Source organism: Gorilla gorilla, chromosome 6 (genome assembly GCF_029281585.2).
Source record: "Gorilla gorilla gorilla isolate KB3781 chromosome 6, NHGRI_mGorGor1-v2.1_pri, whole genome shotgun sequence".
NCBI classification, from domain to species: Eukaryota; Metazoa; Chordata; class Mammalia; order Primates; family Hominidae; genus Gorilla; species Gorilla gorilla.
Genome location: NC_073230.2, coordinates 113,976,555 through 113,995,945, shown reverse-complemented (window position 1 = coordinate 113,995,945; position 19,391 = coordinate 113,976,555). Strand labels below are relative to the sequence as shown.

The following is a 19,391-nucleotide window of genomic DNA, read 5'->3' as shown; positions in this document are numbered from 1 at the left end:
GCCTTTCTTGGTGGCTGAACCAGGGTTGGGGGAGGGGAGACTGTGGTTCTGGTTCAAGGAGACTCCAGAGTGCTGCAAGGTTCAAGTCAAAAGGAGGTGAGAGAGTCAGGTCAAACAAACATCAATCAAAATGTTTAATTTCCGCAAACTGGAAAATCACAGTTGACTAAGCACAAATTATTCCAAAGGAAATACAAAAGACTAAATTCTCTCATTTCTATCTTGTCTACTGCTATGTTTATGTACTTGTACTACTATTGAACTAAGTGAACAGAAAAATGTGATCCTACATGAAAAAAGTTCAGAACTGACTGTCTATTACTCAGTTAACAACAGGGATTTCTAGTAAACTCTTTTTTCACATAGGAGGCTTTTTCTAGGACTGCATCAATAGTAGAAGTCCCACTTAAAATATGTATCCATTAATTCCCTTGAAAGTGGCTTTAGTTATCTTTTCCAACATTACCAAAGGTTATCAGCATTCAAGAAAAATAAAATAATGGTGTAAAATATTTTACCTGCATTTGTCACAACAGATCATGTATCCATCATCATGTGTAAAACCACATATGCACCTGGTTACATCAGTACCATAACTTCCATCCTCAGATGTGCTGATTGTAGTAGCACTGGAAGTTTCATCAAAATTAGGAGTGGTAAATATGCCTACTTCATTTTTGCTAATAAGGACTGATGGAGGAGGGGAAGCCGGAGGTGTTGGAGGAGGACGAGCACCATAATTATGGTCCTGAATAATTAAACACAAATATAGCACAATATTATTTAATTTCAACAATGATATAAACCAAGCAACTTAAATAAAATTCAACCCTTAATTTCAATACTCAAGAGATATGAGACTGGCTCATTCCTTCCTTAATACCATTAAAAAAATGACTTGGTGAAGCCAGTTATTAAACCACAGTAGTAAGTGAATATATCTATCTACAAAGTGGGAGTGGTCACATTCACATCCAAATTTCATTCCCTCCCTACCAAATCATAAGATATCTTCACATTCCTATGGTCACATACATAGCTCCACCTCCAAGATGAAAGAAGGTATTAAGATGTGAGAATAGAAGTGTTAAAAAAAAAAAAGAAAAAGAAAAACACACATCTCAGAAATATGGAGCCTAAAGAATAATAAAACAAGACATATTTATCACTATAAAACATATAATATAGTTTTTTAAATTTAGTAATTTTTATTCTGGTCCAAGTAGTAAATATCTCATAATTCTACCTCCATAGTATCATAAATGTGTTATTATGTAATTACGTTTGAATCTAAATGCTGCCTCTTACAAGATATGCAATATTTAATAAGTTAGATAGGCTTTCATTTTCTCACCTATGAAATAAAAGATGAAAACTACATCTCATGAAGTTGTTTTTAATGATTAAATAATATATGTCTGACACATAACAAGGGCTCAATAAATGGTAACTATAAAATTTACTATATAAATTACTATATAATTCAAAAACTAAAAATCAAAATAAAACAAAATTAATTACTATATAATTCAAAATTAATAGTAGGTAGTACAATACAACCTTATCTGCATTCTTTTAGGAAGTAAAGAAATATAATATCAAACTATTAACAGCATAAATTGCAAAATAATAAGAGAAACAGTTCACTTTTATAGAACTTTAATCGCTTAATGGTTAATGAAAAATTAAATACCTAATTATTTTGATAGTATGAAACAACCACGCTTTTCAAACATGCCGTTTCAAGCACAGTATCACATGCATCTACTTTCAATCTCTAAATTTAAAAATGTTTTTTCAAAGAAGTGTTTAACACTTACCGCATAGGGCAAACCAATGTAACTGTGTGAATGATGTGAGCTGCTGGTATATAACTGGTGGGGATAACTGTTGGATTTCTCAACTACCACAGGGCTAGCTTCTACGGATTCTGGTCTGGGGGGAAAAAGTTGCATCAAAGAGAATTCCATTCTTTTTTTTCCTCTTAATCAATTTAATTAAAATGATAAAGTACTTACAGCAAAATATTGGCTATACAAATACAGTATCTACTTACAGCAGGTGGATACACTATAGATAAGATATATCCCATCTAGATTATGTGTCATAAGCAAACTTCTGTTTAAGTAAAATAAATGTCCCAATCCAAGTTCAAATATAGTTTCCCTCTCTCTCATTAAAAAAAATTACTAGAGGCCAATTATTATTTAATAAACCCTATGGCACTGAGAAAACTAGCAAAGGGGTGCAAAGAAGTGGTAGAAATAATTTAAGCAAGACTAAAACACACAGAATCTATATGGACCTCAAATGGAACTGAAGTATGCATTTCAGTGTTCAAAAATATATGCATGTGTTGAGTGTGACCAGATATTAATATAATAAAGCCCTGGAAATGTCAGTAAACTTAAGGAATAGGAAGTTTCACAATAAACCAGGATTTATACCTGAAAAAAAACATAAACAGCTATCTGTAAGATGAGCAATTCTGGTCTCAGATGATGGAGACTGATCAACTACTGATACAATTTGCCCACTGTTGTTGACTTACAAGCTCCCTGGCCTAGCATTTTACATACATCACTTTCCCAACTTCTTTACTCTTACCAATCCTCCTGAGCTCTACTTGGTTAATTCCTATTGATCAACAAGGTTGTGAACCTACATCTGAAGTCAGTTCACACTAAAATTAATCTCTCCCTTGCAAATACTCAATAACATGATTTGCTTCTGTGCCTTTATTTTACAAAACTATAACATCACTTGAAAAATTTTTCATGACAATCTTTATCCTACCTCCTATTAAAACTTTCCATTAGAACTTAGTACTATTTGCACTATTATTTAGTTTAAGGATATTTAGTGGTTATATTCTGATTAGTCATGAGACTAGCAGCATAAAAAACATTTTTTACAGTCAACTGCTTCTTAATATACTGTCATCCCTTCACGAAGTCTCAATTTAGCTCTCAGTGGCTGCTGTTGTAAGCGCTGTGTGCCACAATCAGCAAAAAGAGGAGATACAAACTGAGGTTATCTAATGGTTCTAAAGGAGATTGTGAAGAGTCTCCATTATGTTCTGAATACAGTCATGCTTTGCTTAACGTTGGAGATACATTCTGAGAAATACATCATTAGGTGATTTCACCGTTGTGTGAACATGACAGAGTGTACTTTACACAAACCTAGATGGTATATACACCTAGGCTAAATGGCATAACTATTGCTCCTAGGCTACAAACCTATACAGCATGTTATGCGCTGAATATCATAGGTAACACAATGCACTGAATATTGTAGGTAACACAATGCTAAGTATTCTGTATCTAAACACATCTAAACATAGAAAATAAGGGCTGGGTGTGGTGGCTCATGCCTATGATCTCAACACTTTGGGAGTCTGAGACAGGAGGGTCACTTGAAGCCTGGAGTTCAGGAGTAGCTTGGGTAAGATAGCAAGACTTTCTCTACAGACATTAAAAATAAAAAAAAAAACTAGCCAAGCGTGTTGGCACACGTCTGAAGTCCTAGCTACTTGGGAGGTTGAGGTGGGAGAAATGTTTGGGCCTAGAAGTTTGAGGTTACAGTGAGCTATGATCATGTCACTGCACTCTAGCCTGGGCAACAAAATGAGACTCTGTCTCTAAAAAGAGAAAAAAACATGTACAGTAAAAAAACAATAAAAAAGATAAAAAATGGTACACGTGTAGACGGCACCTCCAATATAATCTTATGGGACCACCATTGTATTATGTGGTCTGGTGTTGACTGAAACGTTGTTATGTGTGCATGACTGTACTTTGAAAACCAATATTCACCTGTAATCCCAGCACTCTGGGAGGTCGAGGCGGGTGGATCACAAGGTCAGGAGTTCAAGACCAGCCTGGCCAAGATGGTGAAACCCCATCTCTACTAAAAATACAATAAGTAGCCAGGGGTGATGGCAGGCACCTGTAATCCCAGCTACTTGGGAGGCTGAGGCAGGAGAATCGCTTGAACCCAGGTGGCAGAGGTTGCAGTGAGCCGAGACTGCGCTACTGCACTCCAGCCTGGGCGACAGAGTTAAGACTCTGTCTCCAAAAAAAAAAAACAAGAAAATCAATATTCAGCTAATGTCTATGCTGTTACATTAAGAATTCACTTATTCATTATTTTAAAAGAAATGTTTCTTAATTTCAAAGTTAATACATGCTAATTGTAGAAAATCTAAATATAGCAGTAATAAGAAAGTGAAAGACCATGTCTCCACCCAACTCCCAAACATTCTCATGTTAATATTGCCATGTATCTTTCTCTAAACTTTTCTATGCATCATTATATCTACACAATTTTTGCTTTTTAAAATCCGAAAATATATGTATTCATGATTTACTTTTTCCGTCTTTAAATGTCAACATATATACTTTATTCTTGGTAATAATTGCTTATTTCATTATATGAATATAAATTTATTTAACAATTTCCCCTACGGGTAAATATTGACATTATTTCTATTTGTCACTATTAAAAGTATTACTGCAAATGTGCATCCATTTATCTTTTCTGCATAAATGGTAGTATTTCTATAACATGAGTTCCTGTAGGTACAATTGCTGAACAAAAGGGTAAATGTACATAAAACTGATACTACCAAACTGCCTTTGATTACAACAGTGACACTTTTTAAATTCTTTAAAAATTACACAGAAGGAAGAAGTGAAGTTTTAGCAACGATTTACAGTACTATTATTAAAGCAACATGCAGGAACTGTGGCCAGAGCACAAAGATTCACTCTTAAAAATTTAGATCAAACTCTGCAAAACATGTTACTAAAAGGTGTGGGCAAAACTTGGATATTTTGGAGTAGCGACCATAACTTTTGCAGTTTGAGGTCCAACAGCAAAACTAGCATGAATTTCTTTTTCCTTCTTCCCAAATGTAAGGACAGAAGTGTTACATTTCTAAGTGTTATACTTCCTAATTATTTACAGAAGTGTTTATATAATTATGTATCAAAACATAATCCATGATGCAGTGTTCATTCTATAGAAAAATGAGATTTCACATACATAATTTTGATATCTTACTCTTCAGTTAGAGAGTGAAGAGCTTATATAGTGGTTTATACTCATTCATATACTGCTTTGTATGTTCTTTTTTTCTTTTAGCCTGTCAGCAGGAAGTATGTATATGTTCTAAAATCACTGAATCCAAAAAAGATTTTCTCTTTATCCAGAGGAAATTTCCCAAAAGATATTCATTGCATACTCCAAGAATTCAAAATGTTCAAAATTTTCAAAATGGTCAAAAATAAACTGCAATTACTTTTGCACCAACCTAGTAGCAGGTAATGAAATTATTCCCGATATATAAGCAATAAGGTATGGTCAAAACCACCATAATTTGTAGATGAAGTCACCTTTTCAAAACTCTGAATTCTGTTTCCAACAAGTAGAACAACCGAAATGCATAAAAGGGGATTCTAACATGCAACTCAGCTCTAAAACTAAAATGTAAGTATATTCTCTTGTTAATACATAAGCCAATACTTAGGTGCTGACTGCTTCTTTTAGAAATTCCCCAACAGCTAAAAAATGCAGAAGGAATAAATAAATTAGGAAAATAACTAAACTACAACCCTTAAGAGGTTATATATCTAGGCAACAAATAACCATGGACGCTAAGACTCTTAGGTAAAAGGTTGATAGGTAGATAAGATGACAACACCTGAATCTGTTGATCATTATTATCATCATTAGGAGTTAGACAACCAAGCTTTATTTGCCTCTCCTAATGCTATGTGATAGGAAGCACACAGTCCCACCTATAAAATATCATACTGAAAAGAAAAATAGAAAAAGAGAAAAGGAAAAGAACAGAACTCGAAGCTAATTATATCTCTAAATCCAAATACCAGTTTATCAGAAATATGGGGGAAGTAGAATATTACATGACACCAGAAGGAGGCAATCAGCCAACTCCAGAATGTTAAAACTTCTATAGGCCGAATTTTCCAGTTTCTTCACCAGGTCTACAGCACAAAGGAAAACAAATTTTAAAAGAGGGGGTTGTTATAGATGAAGAGAGATTCAAGAGACATTTCAAGCAAATGCAATGTGTGAATTTTGATCGGAACCCAATTTGAACACATCACAAAAAGATTTTTGAGACGAGTGAGAAAATTTGAAGATGAACTGGATATTTTATGTTAATTTTGTTATATAATAGTACTGTAGCAGAACAAAAAAGTCCTCAACTGTTAGTGATAGATACTGAATAATACATGGGTGAAATAATACATGAGAGAAATGGGAATTTGTTTTAAAATACTTAAGAGGCTGGGCGCAGTGGCTCACGCTTACGATCACAGCACTTTTGGGGGCCAAAAGGGAGGATCGCTTGAGGCCAGAAGTTCATGACCAGTCTGGGCAACACAGCAAGATCCCACCTCTATCAAAAAATGAAAAAATTAGCTGGGCATGGTGGCTCACACCTATAGTCCTAGGCTTCAGCTACTCAGGAGGCTGAAGCAAAAGGATCACCTGAGACAGGCAAGTTGAAGATGCAGTGAGCTATGATCATGCCACTGTACTTCAGCCTGGGTTGACAGAGTGAGACTCTGTATCAAAACAAAAACAAACAAAAAAAACAACTCAAAGACAGATGAAACAAGATTGGCAAAACTTTGAATACTGTTGAAGCTAAGTAACGGCCAACTGGGATTACTATTCTGTTTTACATACTGTCATGTATATATCTGCATTTCCATACTAAAAAGTGGAAATAAAAAAGTTCTCCAAGCATTTTTATCTTACATTTAGAATCTCTATACACTGGGTGCCAGCAAGAATAGCAGTCTATCGCTTTTCCTCCCACTCACAAAGATGTCCTGGGCATTTCTAAACCCCTATTTGTAGAATAACTCTTAACCCTTACTCCTTAATTTCAACACATTTTTCAAGGCTTATTTCAAGTATTCTTAAAAGAGTCCTTTCTTGATTGCTTCAACTCCATAATTTTAGGATTCATGAAGCACTTATTTACTGTATTGTTATTACTTTTCACACAATATTTTTGTGCTCTGCTAACAATCTTCTATCATGCATCTATTATTTTTTCTTCCAAACTCTTTTATAACGAGGCATTTTCTCCAGTAGAAAGAATGCCATATTGACCTCTCTGAACTTGAGGTTTTTTATATGTAAAGTGGGAATAAGGATATTTGCTTTACCTTCTTCCCAGCAATATGAAGTTCAAATGTTATAAAGGATGAGAAAATGCATTTTCTCAACTATAATGCCTTGCACAGATACATTACACTACGTACTTGTTCAGAATTAGCTCTCAAGTACAACTACAAATACTCTGAAGCTCCTTAAAAATTGTTTTATAACTTTAGTTCACAATAATTCAAACTTCCAATAGAGTGGTTCTATGTACAAGTCCAACGACACCTGTTTTAAATAAATCACTAATTTTGCTAGAGGAGACAGAACCTATTACCCTAGTAAAAGAAATTTACTACAAATAATATATAGGAAAAACCCAGTAATGCTGGAGGAAGACAATACTCCATGCATATGCAAAAAGACAGGAAAACATGGCAGGTGGAATCTTCAAGTAGCATGTAAAGGTCAGACTTCAGGAATAGTGTTTATTCATGTAAGCAGTCTCTCAAAAGCAAGTAATGTCTAAACCCCTGTAATAGATAGAGCCAGATTTTCCTTTGGAGGTTTGGATTTAGAAAAACTTCACAATAAACTGTCTCTCTCTGTGTGTTTATAACATAAACATCTGACATAAATTCAAGTACTTGCACTGAAATCTCATGGCAACATTCGGTATAAAATTGTAGTCATCCGGAATGATTCTAAATATACTTAAATTTTTTTCCTAGCTCCAAATTAAATAGCAAATTTTCAAAACATCAAAAAGCTCAGAGACCCCTGGAGACTACATCCATTTAAACCACTTTGATAGCACTGATTAAACAAATATTGAGGGCTTAATATTCACTAGCAACCATCAGAGATACAAAGATAAGACATTGTCTCTGCCTTCAAGGAACTTACAATAATATAGTTTTCTTTCAATCAATAAACATTTGAGCACACAGTAAGCACCAGGCAGTGAGATACTGTACCAAATGCTGGAAATAAAAAAAAAAATAAAGTGATCCTTCTTCTTAAGAAACTGACAGGCAAACAAACAAGTGTAACAATAATTACAGTAGTGCCATCAGAGGTATGCACAGGAGCCTTCATAATAGTAGTCACATTTAAGCAAGTTTTAAAGAATGGCAATTTAACAAGTCCATGAAATAGAGAAGGCAAAGAGATGGAGAAAGTATTCCAGACAGAAAGCACACATGCAGTCAGAGATAACAACAACATGACACATTTAAGCACGTTTCTCTAAGCATGATCTACAGACAACCAGCAGCACAATTACCTGTAGTGCATGTTACTTTTCACAGCTCTACTTAAATGTAATGAACCAGAATGTTTAAAGATTGAGCTTAGAAATCTACATTTTAATAAACACCTTCAATTTTATGTTCACTGAAGTTTATGAAGAACAGACTGAAAAAGAATTACTAAAATTCAGAACAGTTAAAGGAGTGGAGGATGTGCCAGAGATGAGAATAGACAAGGACTAGTTCAAGAAGAACCCTGCGTATCCAGCTAAGAAATGAATATGATCTCTTATCCTGAAAAACTATACAGAGGGCCAGGCACAACAGCTCACGCCTGTAATCCCAGCACTTTGGGAGGCTGAGGCAGGAGGATCACTTAAGCTCAAGAGTTTGAGTCCAGCCTGGGCAATATAGTGAGACCCCATCTCAAAAAAAAAAAAAACCTAAAAAGAAAAACAAAAACCACACAGAGCCACTAATGGGTTGTCTCTCTCCCAAGCAAGTTAATGATGTAAGTGGAGTAGTAGTATGACAAAATAAAACTAAGAGCTTCAAATGTGAGGTTGGGTAATCTGTAAATAATTCTCCTAGATTCAGTAGGCTCAGGAGAAGCCCTGAAACTGATCAGAGCAGGTAAAAAGTACTACCTCTCCAAGACTCCTTCCATCATCCTCACTCACAAATAGGTAAATTTCCTCTGCTCAATCTAATTCTTCACTTTTCTGAAAAGCACTTGGCACTATGTCTAGTTTCAAAGTGATCCTCATGACTGTACAGCATCCAGAGTCCAAAGTGGTAACTTTTTTATTTAACAAAGAGATATTAAAATGTGCAACTTGCGGGCTGGGCGTGGTAGCTCACGCCTGTAATCCTAGCACTTTGGGAGGCCAAGGCAGGTGGATCACCTGAGGTCAGGAGATCGAGATCAAGCCTGACCAACACGGTGAAACCCTGACTCTACTAAAAATACAAAATTAGCCGGGCATGGTGGCGCATGCCTATAATCCCAGCTACTCGGGAGGCTGAGGGAAGAGAATCGCTTGAACCCAGGAAGCAGAGGTTGCAGTGAGCCGATTGCACCATTGCACTCCAGCCTGGGCAACAAGAGCAAAACTCCATCTCAAATAGATAGACAGACAGACAGATAGATAGTTAGATAGATAGATAGATAGATAGATAGATAGATAGATAGATAGATAGATAGATAGATAGATAGATAGAGCAACTTGCTTTTACAACAAATAATTCCCCAATTTTTTCCTTTTTTTTTTTCCTTGAGTTCCTTCAACTACAGAGCCAAGTGTCTTAATGATTTGCCTTCATTTTTTATGAGGTACAGAACACAGGGTACATCAACCATCATTAGGTTCATCTGATACAATGACCTGTGAAAATAAAAGACTTTGATGAATCTATCAATTACACTATCAACAAAAGTAATTCTTAATTCTCTGCAGCCTTTCTTTAAAAAAAAAAAAAAAAAAAACTTCGCAGCCTTTTTTTTTTTTTTTTTTTTTGAGACAGAGTCTTGCTCTGTCACCCAGGCTGGAGTGCAGTGATGTATCTCAGCTCACTACAAGCTCCACCTCCCGGGTTCAAGTGATTCTCGTGTCTCAGCCTCGTAGTAGCCGGGATTACAGGCATGCGCCACCATGCCCGGTAAGTTTTTGTATTTTTAGTAGAGACCAGGTATTGCCATGTTGGCCAGGCTGGTCTCAAGCTCCCGACCGCAGGTGATCTGCCCACCTTGGCTCACAAAGTGCTGAGATTACAGGCATGTGCCACCATGCCTCGCCTGTTTCTTTTTTTTTAAGAGAGAAGGCGTTACTCTGTCACCCAAGCTGGAGTGCAGTGGTGTGACCATAGCATCAAACTCCGGGGCTTGAGTGATCCTCCCATGTCAGCCTCCTGAGTAGATTACAGTCATAAGCCACTATGCCTGGCTAATTTTTAAAAAATTTTTTGTAGACAGCAGGGGTCTCACTATGTTGCCCAGGCTAGTTTCAAAAATCCTGGGCTCAAGAGATCCCCTCACCTTGATCTCTCAAAGTGCTGGGATTACAGGCATGAGCCACTGTGTGCCCAGCAAGAATCAGCTTCAAGTGCCTATCTTTGATCTATAGCACATTACTATAAATTCTGAAAAGCAATCTTTATATAGACTTTAGAGTTGAGAGAATAAAATTATTATATATTTTAAGTCCGTAAATTCTTATAACTATATGATCTGCAAACTAGATCTTTAATCCTTCATCAATTAAACAGTATGCAAAAAATTTCATAGTAAAAATACTATCACTCAAAAAATACCAGTACTTGTTAAAATTCTTTATACCGAATAATTTTACATCCCTTCTCTTCCTACGTTATGTCTCAATTTATTATATCATGGTCAGTAAACAATCACTTAGATAACATAGATATTAATAGTAAATTTCAATCTCCCTCTCATCACTATTTTAATTCTGCCAGTTTCCTAATGCCTTTAAAAAAATTTCCAGCTTCCCAAAACAGGTATTAACCAAAACCACTACTTAAAAAAACTTAGCATTCAATATACTGAAATCATGCCAATTTTTAAAGACTATTTATATATGAGGGACTTTTCGTTCAATTATACAGCACCATCAGGTGCTGTATTTTCGTACATCTTTCTACAATGAAGAGGCTATAAAATACGTTTAGCTTTAGTTCTATCTCTTCTTAACAACTGAAGTATAGTTAGGATATGGACATTCAATAATCCTTCTTAATATAATAAACTTCAGGGTTAACTATTAGATCTTCAAGCAATACAGGCTGGGTGCAGTGGCTCATGCCTGTAATCTCAGCACTTTGGGAAGCCAAGGTGGGCAGATCACCTGAGATCGGGTGTTCGAGACCAGTCTGGCGAACATAGTGAAACCCCATCTCTACTAAAAATACAAAAAAAAAAAAAAAAATTAGCTGGGTGTGGTGGTGCATAGCTGTAATCCCATTTACTTGGGAGGCTGAGGCAGGAGAATTGCTTGAACCCAGGATGCAGAAGTTGCAGTGAGCCAAAACTGCGCCACTGCACTCTAGCCTGGGCGACAGAGTGAGACTCTTTCTCAGAAATAAAAATAAAAAATAAATAAAAATAAAAAATGACCTTCAAGCAATCTGATTCATGACTCAATGCTTACTATATGCCAAACCCTGTGCTAGCCGTTGTAGATACAGTGATATTAGTGATAAAACAGACAAGACGTTTATAGTTATAAACCTTATGTTTTAGTAAAAATATAAAGCATGGCAGCAATGAAATAAAACAAGTATTTCAGATACTATTTTAGATCATGGAAGAGGGGAGGTCTCACTAGTATGTGATATTTGAGTTTAGCTAAGATTATGCCAAGAACATAAGAATGATCCAGGCAGAGGAAATCACGAGTACAAAGTCCCTAAGGCAGAAACAAATGTAAAATATTCAAAAGAATAACAACAAAAAATCAATATGGAAGTAATAGTGAGATAAGAGAATAGTGAGAAGAGATTAGGGAAGGAGGGCCTTATGGTCATAAAAAGTTAATATTTTAAGCAAAACAGAAAGTCACTGGAAGCTTTTTAAGTGGGAGAATTGTATGATCTGGTTTATGCTTCAGAAGAAGCATAGTAGCTTCTACAGAGAATAAATGATAGAAGGCAAAAGAGAAACATGGAGAGTATTCCACTCCAGTGTCTAGTCAAGAGATTACAAGGGCCTGGATGAGGACAACAGTAGAAATGGATAAAAGTGTACTGATTCAAAATATACTTTTGGCCAGGCGCGGCGGTTCATGCCTATAATCCCAGCACTTTGTGAGGTCAGGAGTTCGAGACCAGCCTGGCCAACACGATGAAATCCTGCTAAAAATATAAAAATTAGCTGGACGTGGTGGCGCACACCTGTAGTCCCATCTACTCTGGAGGCTGAGGCAGGAGAACTGCTTGAACCCAGGAGGCAGAGGTTGCAGTGAACCAATATCGTGCCACTGTACTCCAGCCTGGGTGACAGAGCAAGACTCCATTTCAAAACAAAACAAAACAAAAATATACTTTGAAGGAGGACCCAGTACAGACCAATAAATTAGACATGAGGGTTAAGGGGAAAGGACCAATCAACACTGACAGCTTAGAGTTTTAAGCAACTGGATAGAGATGTAGCCATTTAAAGAAATAGATGATGCAGGGGCAGTGGCTCACACCTGTAATCCCAGCACTTCGGTAGGCCGAGGCGGGCGTATCACCTGAGGTCGGGAGTTTGAGACCAGCCTGACCAACATGGAGAAACCCCGCCTCTAGTAAACATACAAAATTAGCTGCGCATGATGGCGCATGCCTGTAATCCCAGCTACTTGGGAAGCTGAGGCAGGAGAATCCCTTGAACCTCGAAAGCAGAGGTTGCAGTGAGCCAAGATCGTGCCATTGCACTCCAGCCTGGGCAACAAGAGTGAAACTCCATCTAAAAAAGGAAGGAAGGAAGGAAGGAAGGAAGAAAGGGAGGAAGGAAGGGAGGGAGGAAGAGAGGAAAGGAGGAAAGGAAGAAAGAAAGAGAGAAAGAAAAAAGAAAGAAAGAAAGAAAAAGAAAGAAAGAAGGAAAGAAAGAAATAGATGAGGCCTGGTGCTGTGACTCATGCCTGTAAATCCAGCACTTTGGGAGGCCGAGGCAGGTGGATCACTTGAGGCCAGGAGTTTGAGACCAGCCTGGCCAACATGGTGAAATCCCATCTCGAATAAAAATAAAAAAATTAGCCAGGCTTGGTGGCCACCTGTAATCTCAGCTACTCGGGAGGCTGAGGCACAAGGCTCACTTGAATCCTTAAGGTGGAGATTGCAGTGAGCTGAGATCATGCCACTGCACTCCAGCCTGGGTGACAGAGCAAGAGTCTGTCGAAAGAAAGAAAGAAAGAAAGAAAGAAAGAAAGAAAGAAAGAAAGAAAGAAAGAAAGAAAGAAAGAAAGAAAGAAAGAAAGAAAGAAAGAAAGACAGACAGAAAGAGAGAAAGAGAAAGAAAGAAAGAAAGAAAGAAAGAAAGAAAGAAAGAAAGAAAGAAAGAAAAAAGAAAAAAGAAAAGAAAAGGAAAAAAAATAGATGAGCCTAAAAAATAACCAAAAGTAGATATTTGGGGGCAGAAGAACATCAAGAATTCCAAGTGAAGCTCTCAACTCGGGTATACAAGTCTGGAGCTTAGGAAGATTTGACTGGACATAAAAAATTGAGGGTAACCACACATAGAGATTATATTTAAAGCCAGGTAATAACCTAAAAACCAAGTTTTTTAAAAGGAGAGGGGACTGCAGTTGAGTCTTAGACATTTAAAGCACCTGGGCAGAACAGAATAAGCCAGGAAAAAATGACCAATAGTGGTTAGTTAAGTGTGGTACCTAGAAATCCAAAGTTGAACCTTTCTAGTACGAAGAAAGAGAAGGGATGATTATTTACATCAAATCTGAAAAAATGTATATAAATTATAGAAGACTACCAATTAGTTTGACAACACAGGAGGTTATAGTAGTGTTGTGCAACCTGATAATGAATATAAACAGCTTTCTCAAGGAGTTTTGCTCTTAAGAGGATTAGAGAAATGAAATAATAAAAAAGGGAAATAATTCTGTTATATTTACATGTGATAGGAATGATCTAATAGAGAAACTGAAGATGCAACAGACATGGGATGACTGCAGGCAAGAGGGAAGAATGAAGATTCTGAAAAGGTGAGAAGGGGTAAGATCCAGAGGGCAAGTGGAGGAACAGGACTCTAATTTTTTTAACAGTGACATTTTTCTTTTTTCTGTATCTTTTTTGAGACGGAGTTTCGCTCTTGTCGCCCAGGCTGGAGTGCAGTGGCATGATCTCAGCTCACTGCAACCTCTGCCTCCCGAGTTCAAGCAATTCTCCTGCGTCTGCCTCCGAGTAGCTGGGATTACAGGCGCCCGCCACCACACCCAGCTAATTTTTTGTATTTTTAGTAGAGATGGGGTTTTGCCATGTTCAGCAGGCTGGTCTCGAATTCCTGATCTCAGGTGATCTGCCCACCTCAGCCTCCCAAAGTGCTGGGATTATAGGCGTGAGCCACCGCGCTTGGCCATTTTTCTGTTTTGTAAGAGAAAAAACAGAATTTGAATATAAATACAAAATTTTAGATTTGAAGTTGTGTCCCCAGGACCCAAAACAGTAGCTGGCATATAACAAGCCCTCAATAAATATTTACTAATTTAGAGCACTGAATTAGTTTTTTTTTTTTTTTTTGAGACAGGGTCTCACTTTGTCACCCAGGCTAGAATGTAGTGGTGTGATCTTGGCTCACTGCAGCCTAGACCTCCCAGGCTCAAGCGATCATCCCACCTCAGCTCAAGTAGCTGGGACTACGGGCACAAGCAACCACATTTGGCTAACTGTGGTATTTTTTTTTGTACAGATGGGGTTTCATCATGTTGCCAAGGCCAGTCTTGAATTCTTGGGCTCAAGCAACTGGCCAGCCTCAGCCTCCCAAAGTGCTAAGAATACAGGCGTGAGCCACCACGCCTGGCCAGCACTTATTTCACTTAAAATCTTAACTTCTTATGGCCCCTAGGCCCTATTCCTCTCATCTCTTCTTAATATTCTTCCCTTGGTCTATTACTCCCATGTTTGATATTTTTTCCCTGTTCTTTAGGACAATCTAAATTTGTTCCTGCCTTGGAGCTTGTGTACTTGCTGTTCCCTCTACCTAATTATATTTAAAGAAAGTCATACCATTGAAATAGTACTTGCTTAAGCCAATAAAATCAGAGAAAAAATAGTACTCTTCGTTGGAAACAGTACATTATCAAGATTCCTTTGCTCTAAATAAGTGGTAGGCAAACTAGAACCCTGGGTCAAATCCAGCCTGCTTCCTGATTCTGTAGACAAAGTGTTATCGGAACACTGTCATGTCCATTCATTTACACACAGTCTGCTTTACAGCGGCAAGACCAGAGCTGAGTAGTTACAACAGAAACCATATCATTGCAAGTCTTAAATATTTACTCTTTAGCCCTTTACAGGAAAGTTCTGCTGATCCTTGCTCTAAATTTAATTCTAAATTCCAAAATAATTAGGCAAGTAAAAGAGGATTTTCAATAACACACACGTATTTTTTTAACAATCAGGAACCAAATTAAATTTAAAAATGAGAAAATGTATGGAGAAACTGAGCTAGCTATAAAATCTAGTGTTAAATGTCACATGTTGACCCAGGTTTTTAAAACTCTATCCCCTTAAATAATCAAATTTTAAAGTCACAATAGGGGTTTTTTTAAAACTCAGTATTTAATCCTTCATTTGGCTGAATAAAATTATCATGAGATTTCCTGGTATTAAAAAATGAGGATTTTGGCCAGGCACGGGGGCTCATGCCTATAATCTCAGCACGTTGGGAGGCCAAGGCAGACAGATCACTTGAGCCCATGAGTTCAAGACTAGCCTGGACAACATGACGAAACCCTATCTCTACAAAAAAACACAAAATTAGCCAAGTGTGGTGGTGTGTACCTGTAGTTCCAGCTACTCGGGGTGCTGTGGTAGGAGGACTGCTTGGGTCTGGGAGGTGGAGGCTTCAGTGACCCATGATCACACTACTGTACTCCAGTCTGTGCGACCTTGAGGACCTTTTCTGAGTCCCTATCCACCCCCCTAAAAAAAGGATTTCACACAATTGTCTACCATAGCTGCTGAAACAAACGGCATTTCCATTTCCTTTTCTTTTTCCTAAGAGCAGTTATTGTCTTGTGCAAGCTCTTAGAATCCTTGGGAATGTTTACGGTAGGAGAAGGGTTAAAAGTGTTCTAAGCCCTTCACTTCCATTTCAACCAGAGTTGTTTTCCTTTTATCTGTTTTACATATTTTGTTTTTGCAGAAGTATTTGAAAAGCACAGGTAGTCATAAATTCAGCCAATAGCTAACAGCACTGCTTTAGTGAGAAAAAGCAAGACATGGATCTAAAATAGACCAGGAATATCACCCTAGTTCTGATAACTTACAATCCGTGACTTCAGGGAAGTTAGTTAACCCTTCTGAACCTTTGCTTTCACATCTTTGAGAAGAAGTTAACATTGGACTCACAGTATAAAAATAATGCAGTAACACATGTAAAACATTTACCTGGCACAGCAGCGCTCAACAAATTGTAATTCACTCCTTCTTCTCTTACTATTAAGTTGAACAATACGGAATTACTGATACCAGACCAATTCTGACCTATAAAAATGGCATTCATATAGTTCAACTTAATCCTGCAAAAATCAGCTGTGCAGACAAGAGTTACCAGAGGGTAGAAAGGCCGCCTTACAAGGGTGGCCCTTGGCTGGCATTTGGGAATTTAGCTGGTAAACAGTTCCCTACATTGATAAGAAACTTTCCTCAAATGATAAGGGCAGCTTACTCTGCCTACACTGTTTATACAAACAATATGGTTTATGTTGTATACTTATTTTCTTTCTGGGAGTCTGGAATTTTGGTACATTCTAGGCAGATGCCTACGTGCCATCCCTCAAGAAAAACTTTGGGCACTGAGTCTCTAATGAGCTTCCTTGGTAGACAACATTTCACATGTGTTGTCACAATTCATTGCTGAAGAAATTAAGTGCATCCTATGTGCCTCAATGGGGAAAAGCCTCATAGAATTTTGCACCTGCTTTCCTCCAGGTTTCACCCCATGTACCTTTTCCCTTTGCTGATTTCGCTTTGGATTCTTTTGCTGTAACAAATCTTAGCCATAAGTACAACTACATTCTGGATCCTGTGAGTCCTTCCAGCAAATCTTTGAGCCTGTGGATGGTCTTGGGATCATATTTGACACATCAACTTTTAAAATACAACTATTTTAATGGCAATTTTGTTAAACTGTATTGTACATAGTCCTAACTTCTCAGAATATATTACATAAAATTAGATGGCAAGGTAAATTTTGATGTATTTACACGCTATCATAATGTGACACTCTCAAGGGTTAAATTCTATAAACCTACTTTCTCCTATACTAAATGTCCCAAATTGCCAGGGTATTGACTTCTTCTGAGTAGACACAAACTTTCAGGAATGCAATCTGGCAACATATATCAGTAGCCTTTAAAAAGATCTTGCATTCCATTTGACCTAGTAATTCTAGATCACATTTATTCTAAGTAAATCATTAAAGACATGTACAAAAATTATGCCAAAATGCTAATTTCACTGCAATATTTGGCTCAAACAACTTACATATTCAATGAGACTGATTAAAACTTAATTTTGGTATACCTCTAGACTGGAATACCATGAAACCATTCAAACAGGAGTTTGAAGAAAGAAAGGAAGAAAAAAAGAAAGCCTTTGCATACTATTAGAAGGAGTCTGAATTTAGACTTAAAGGCAACAAAGAAGCAGTGATGTAAAAACCTGGGAAAATTAAATGACTTATGTGTTTTTAGAAAAATTATGGCTTATGTGTATTGCTGTCTTTGAGTGAAAAATAGAATATATGAATAAGAGGGCTTTTTTGGTGTGAATTTATTAGAGAGGATGAGGGAAAGAAGAGAATTAGTGTAGTACTAATTTTATTACGTTTGAACTACTCACAGAACATCTAAGTGGTCTAGTAATGCAGAGGGCTATGTGAGTAGAGCCCAAGAGAGAATTAGGTTAAGGATGACTTGGAAGTCACGAGCATGCAAAAACAGTGAAAGCTATAGAAGTAGATGACATCTCCAGGACAGTTTAAAAAGTAAGGAAGTACAGATCCCTAGAAAACACAAATATTTAAGAAAAAGAAGAAACATTTAAAAAGGAGATCATGCCATAAAAAGAAAAGCAGGTGGAAAAAGAGTTCGACGATTCCTCAAAATGTTAAATGTGGAATTATGTTATGACCTAGCAATTCCACTCCTAGCTATAAAACCAAAAGAATTTAAAACAGGGAGTCAAACAGATACCTGTATACCAATGTTCATAGCAGTACTATTTCCAATAGCCAAAAGGTAGGAACAACCCAAGTGTACGTCAAGAGATGAATGGATAAGCAAAATATAGTACATCTATACAACGGACTATTATTCAGCCATAAAAAGGAATGGAATTCTGGTATATGCTATAACATGGTTGAATCCTGAAAACATTATGCTAAGTAAAATAAGCCAGACATAAGAGAATAAGTATTTTATAATTCCACTTATATGAGGTATCTAGAATAGGCAAATAAAGATAGAAACTACAATAGAGGTTATGAGGTACTAGGAGAAGGGGAAAGAAGGAGTTATTTAGTGAATGCGGAGTTTCTATTTGGGATGATAAAGTTTGAAAACAGTAGTGATGGCTGCACAACACTGTGAATGTACTTACTGCCACCGAATTGTTCACTTAAAAATGGTTAACACGATAAATGTTGTATCTATTTTACCACAACTTAAAAGTATATATTTTCACTAAAGCCAAAGGTAAAGAGAGTCAATAGTATCAAATTCTGCTGCAAGATCGGGCAATGTAAGAAGATCTGAGAACTAGGCATGGGCCTTAATGTGATGGTAGCATGGTCACTGTAATAACTAAATTATACATAGCAGGTGGAAGAATTAATAAAAGGAAGAACACCATAAGGATTTGGACATCTGAATGGACCTACATTTTAGACCGTGCCCAATTACAGGAATTAGAGGAACAGATAAAATTGACAAAGGGTCAAGACTTAATCCAAATGAGTCACCCAGGCCCTACCTTTGACCCCTTCAGGTGATACTGGGAGCCTGGAGAAGGTGAAATGCTGCTCCTAAGCCTTGGTAAGTAAAGCAGGTAGAACAAATAGTGTGGTAAGGCTGGTTTGCATCTGGCTCCAAGGAGTATCAGGGTGTGGTTTCCTTTCCCTCAGAGATATCAAAGACTGAAAGTAGCATTCTCCTGGCCTAGAATCGGTGATAGTGGATCTTCAGAGGGCAATTTATTGACTCCCCCAACAACACTGTCACAAAACTACTGGTAGATCAGCTACTGCGTCCTGCCTGGTAT

At 37.1% G+C, this 19,391-nt stretch overlaps 1 protein-coding gene across 6 annotated transcripts in view; it reads right to left on the bottom strand.

Annotated features, from left to right (window-relative positions):
• KMT2E (lysine methyltransferase 2E (inactive)) overlaps positions 1–19,391 on the bottom strand; it is a 104,397-nt gene that overhangs the window by 49,839 nt on the left and 35,167 nt on the right. For all 6 annotated transcript variants that reach the window (XM_055392560.2, XM_055392567.2, XM_055392564.2 and 3 more), the window contains 2 exons: positions 1,821–1,935; positions 519–748 (listed from right to left, as the gene is read on the bottom strand). In XM_055392560.2, coding sequence (XP_055248535.1) covers positions 519–748; positions 1,821–1,935 — 345 coding nt within the window. The remainder of the gene's footprint in view (positions 1–518; positions 749–1,820; positions 1,936–19,391) is intronic.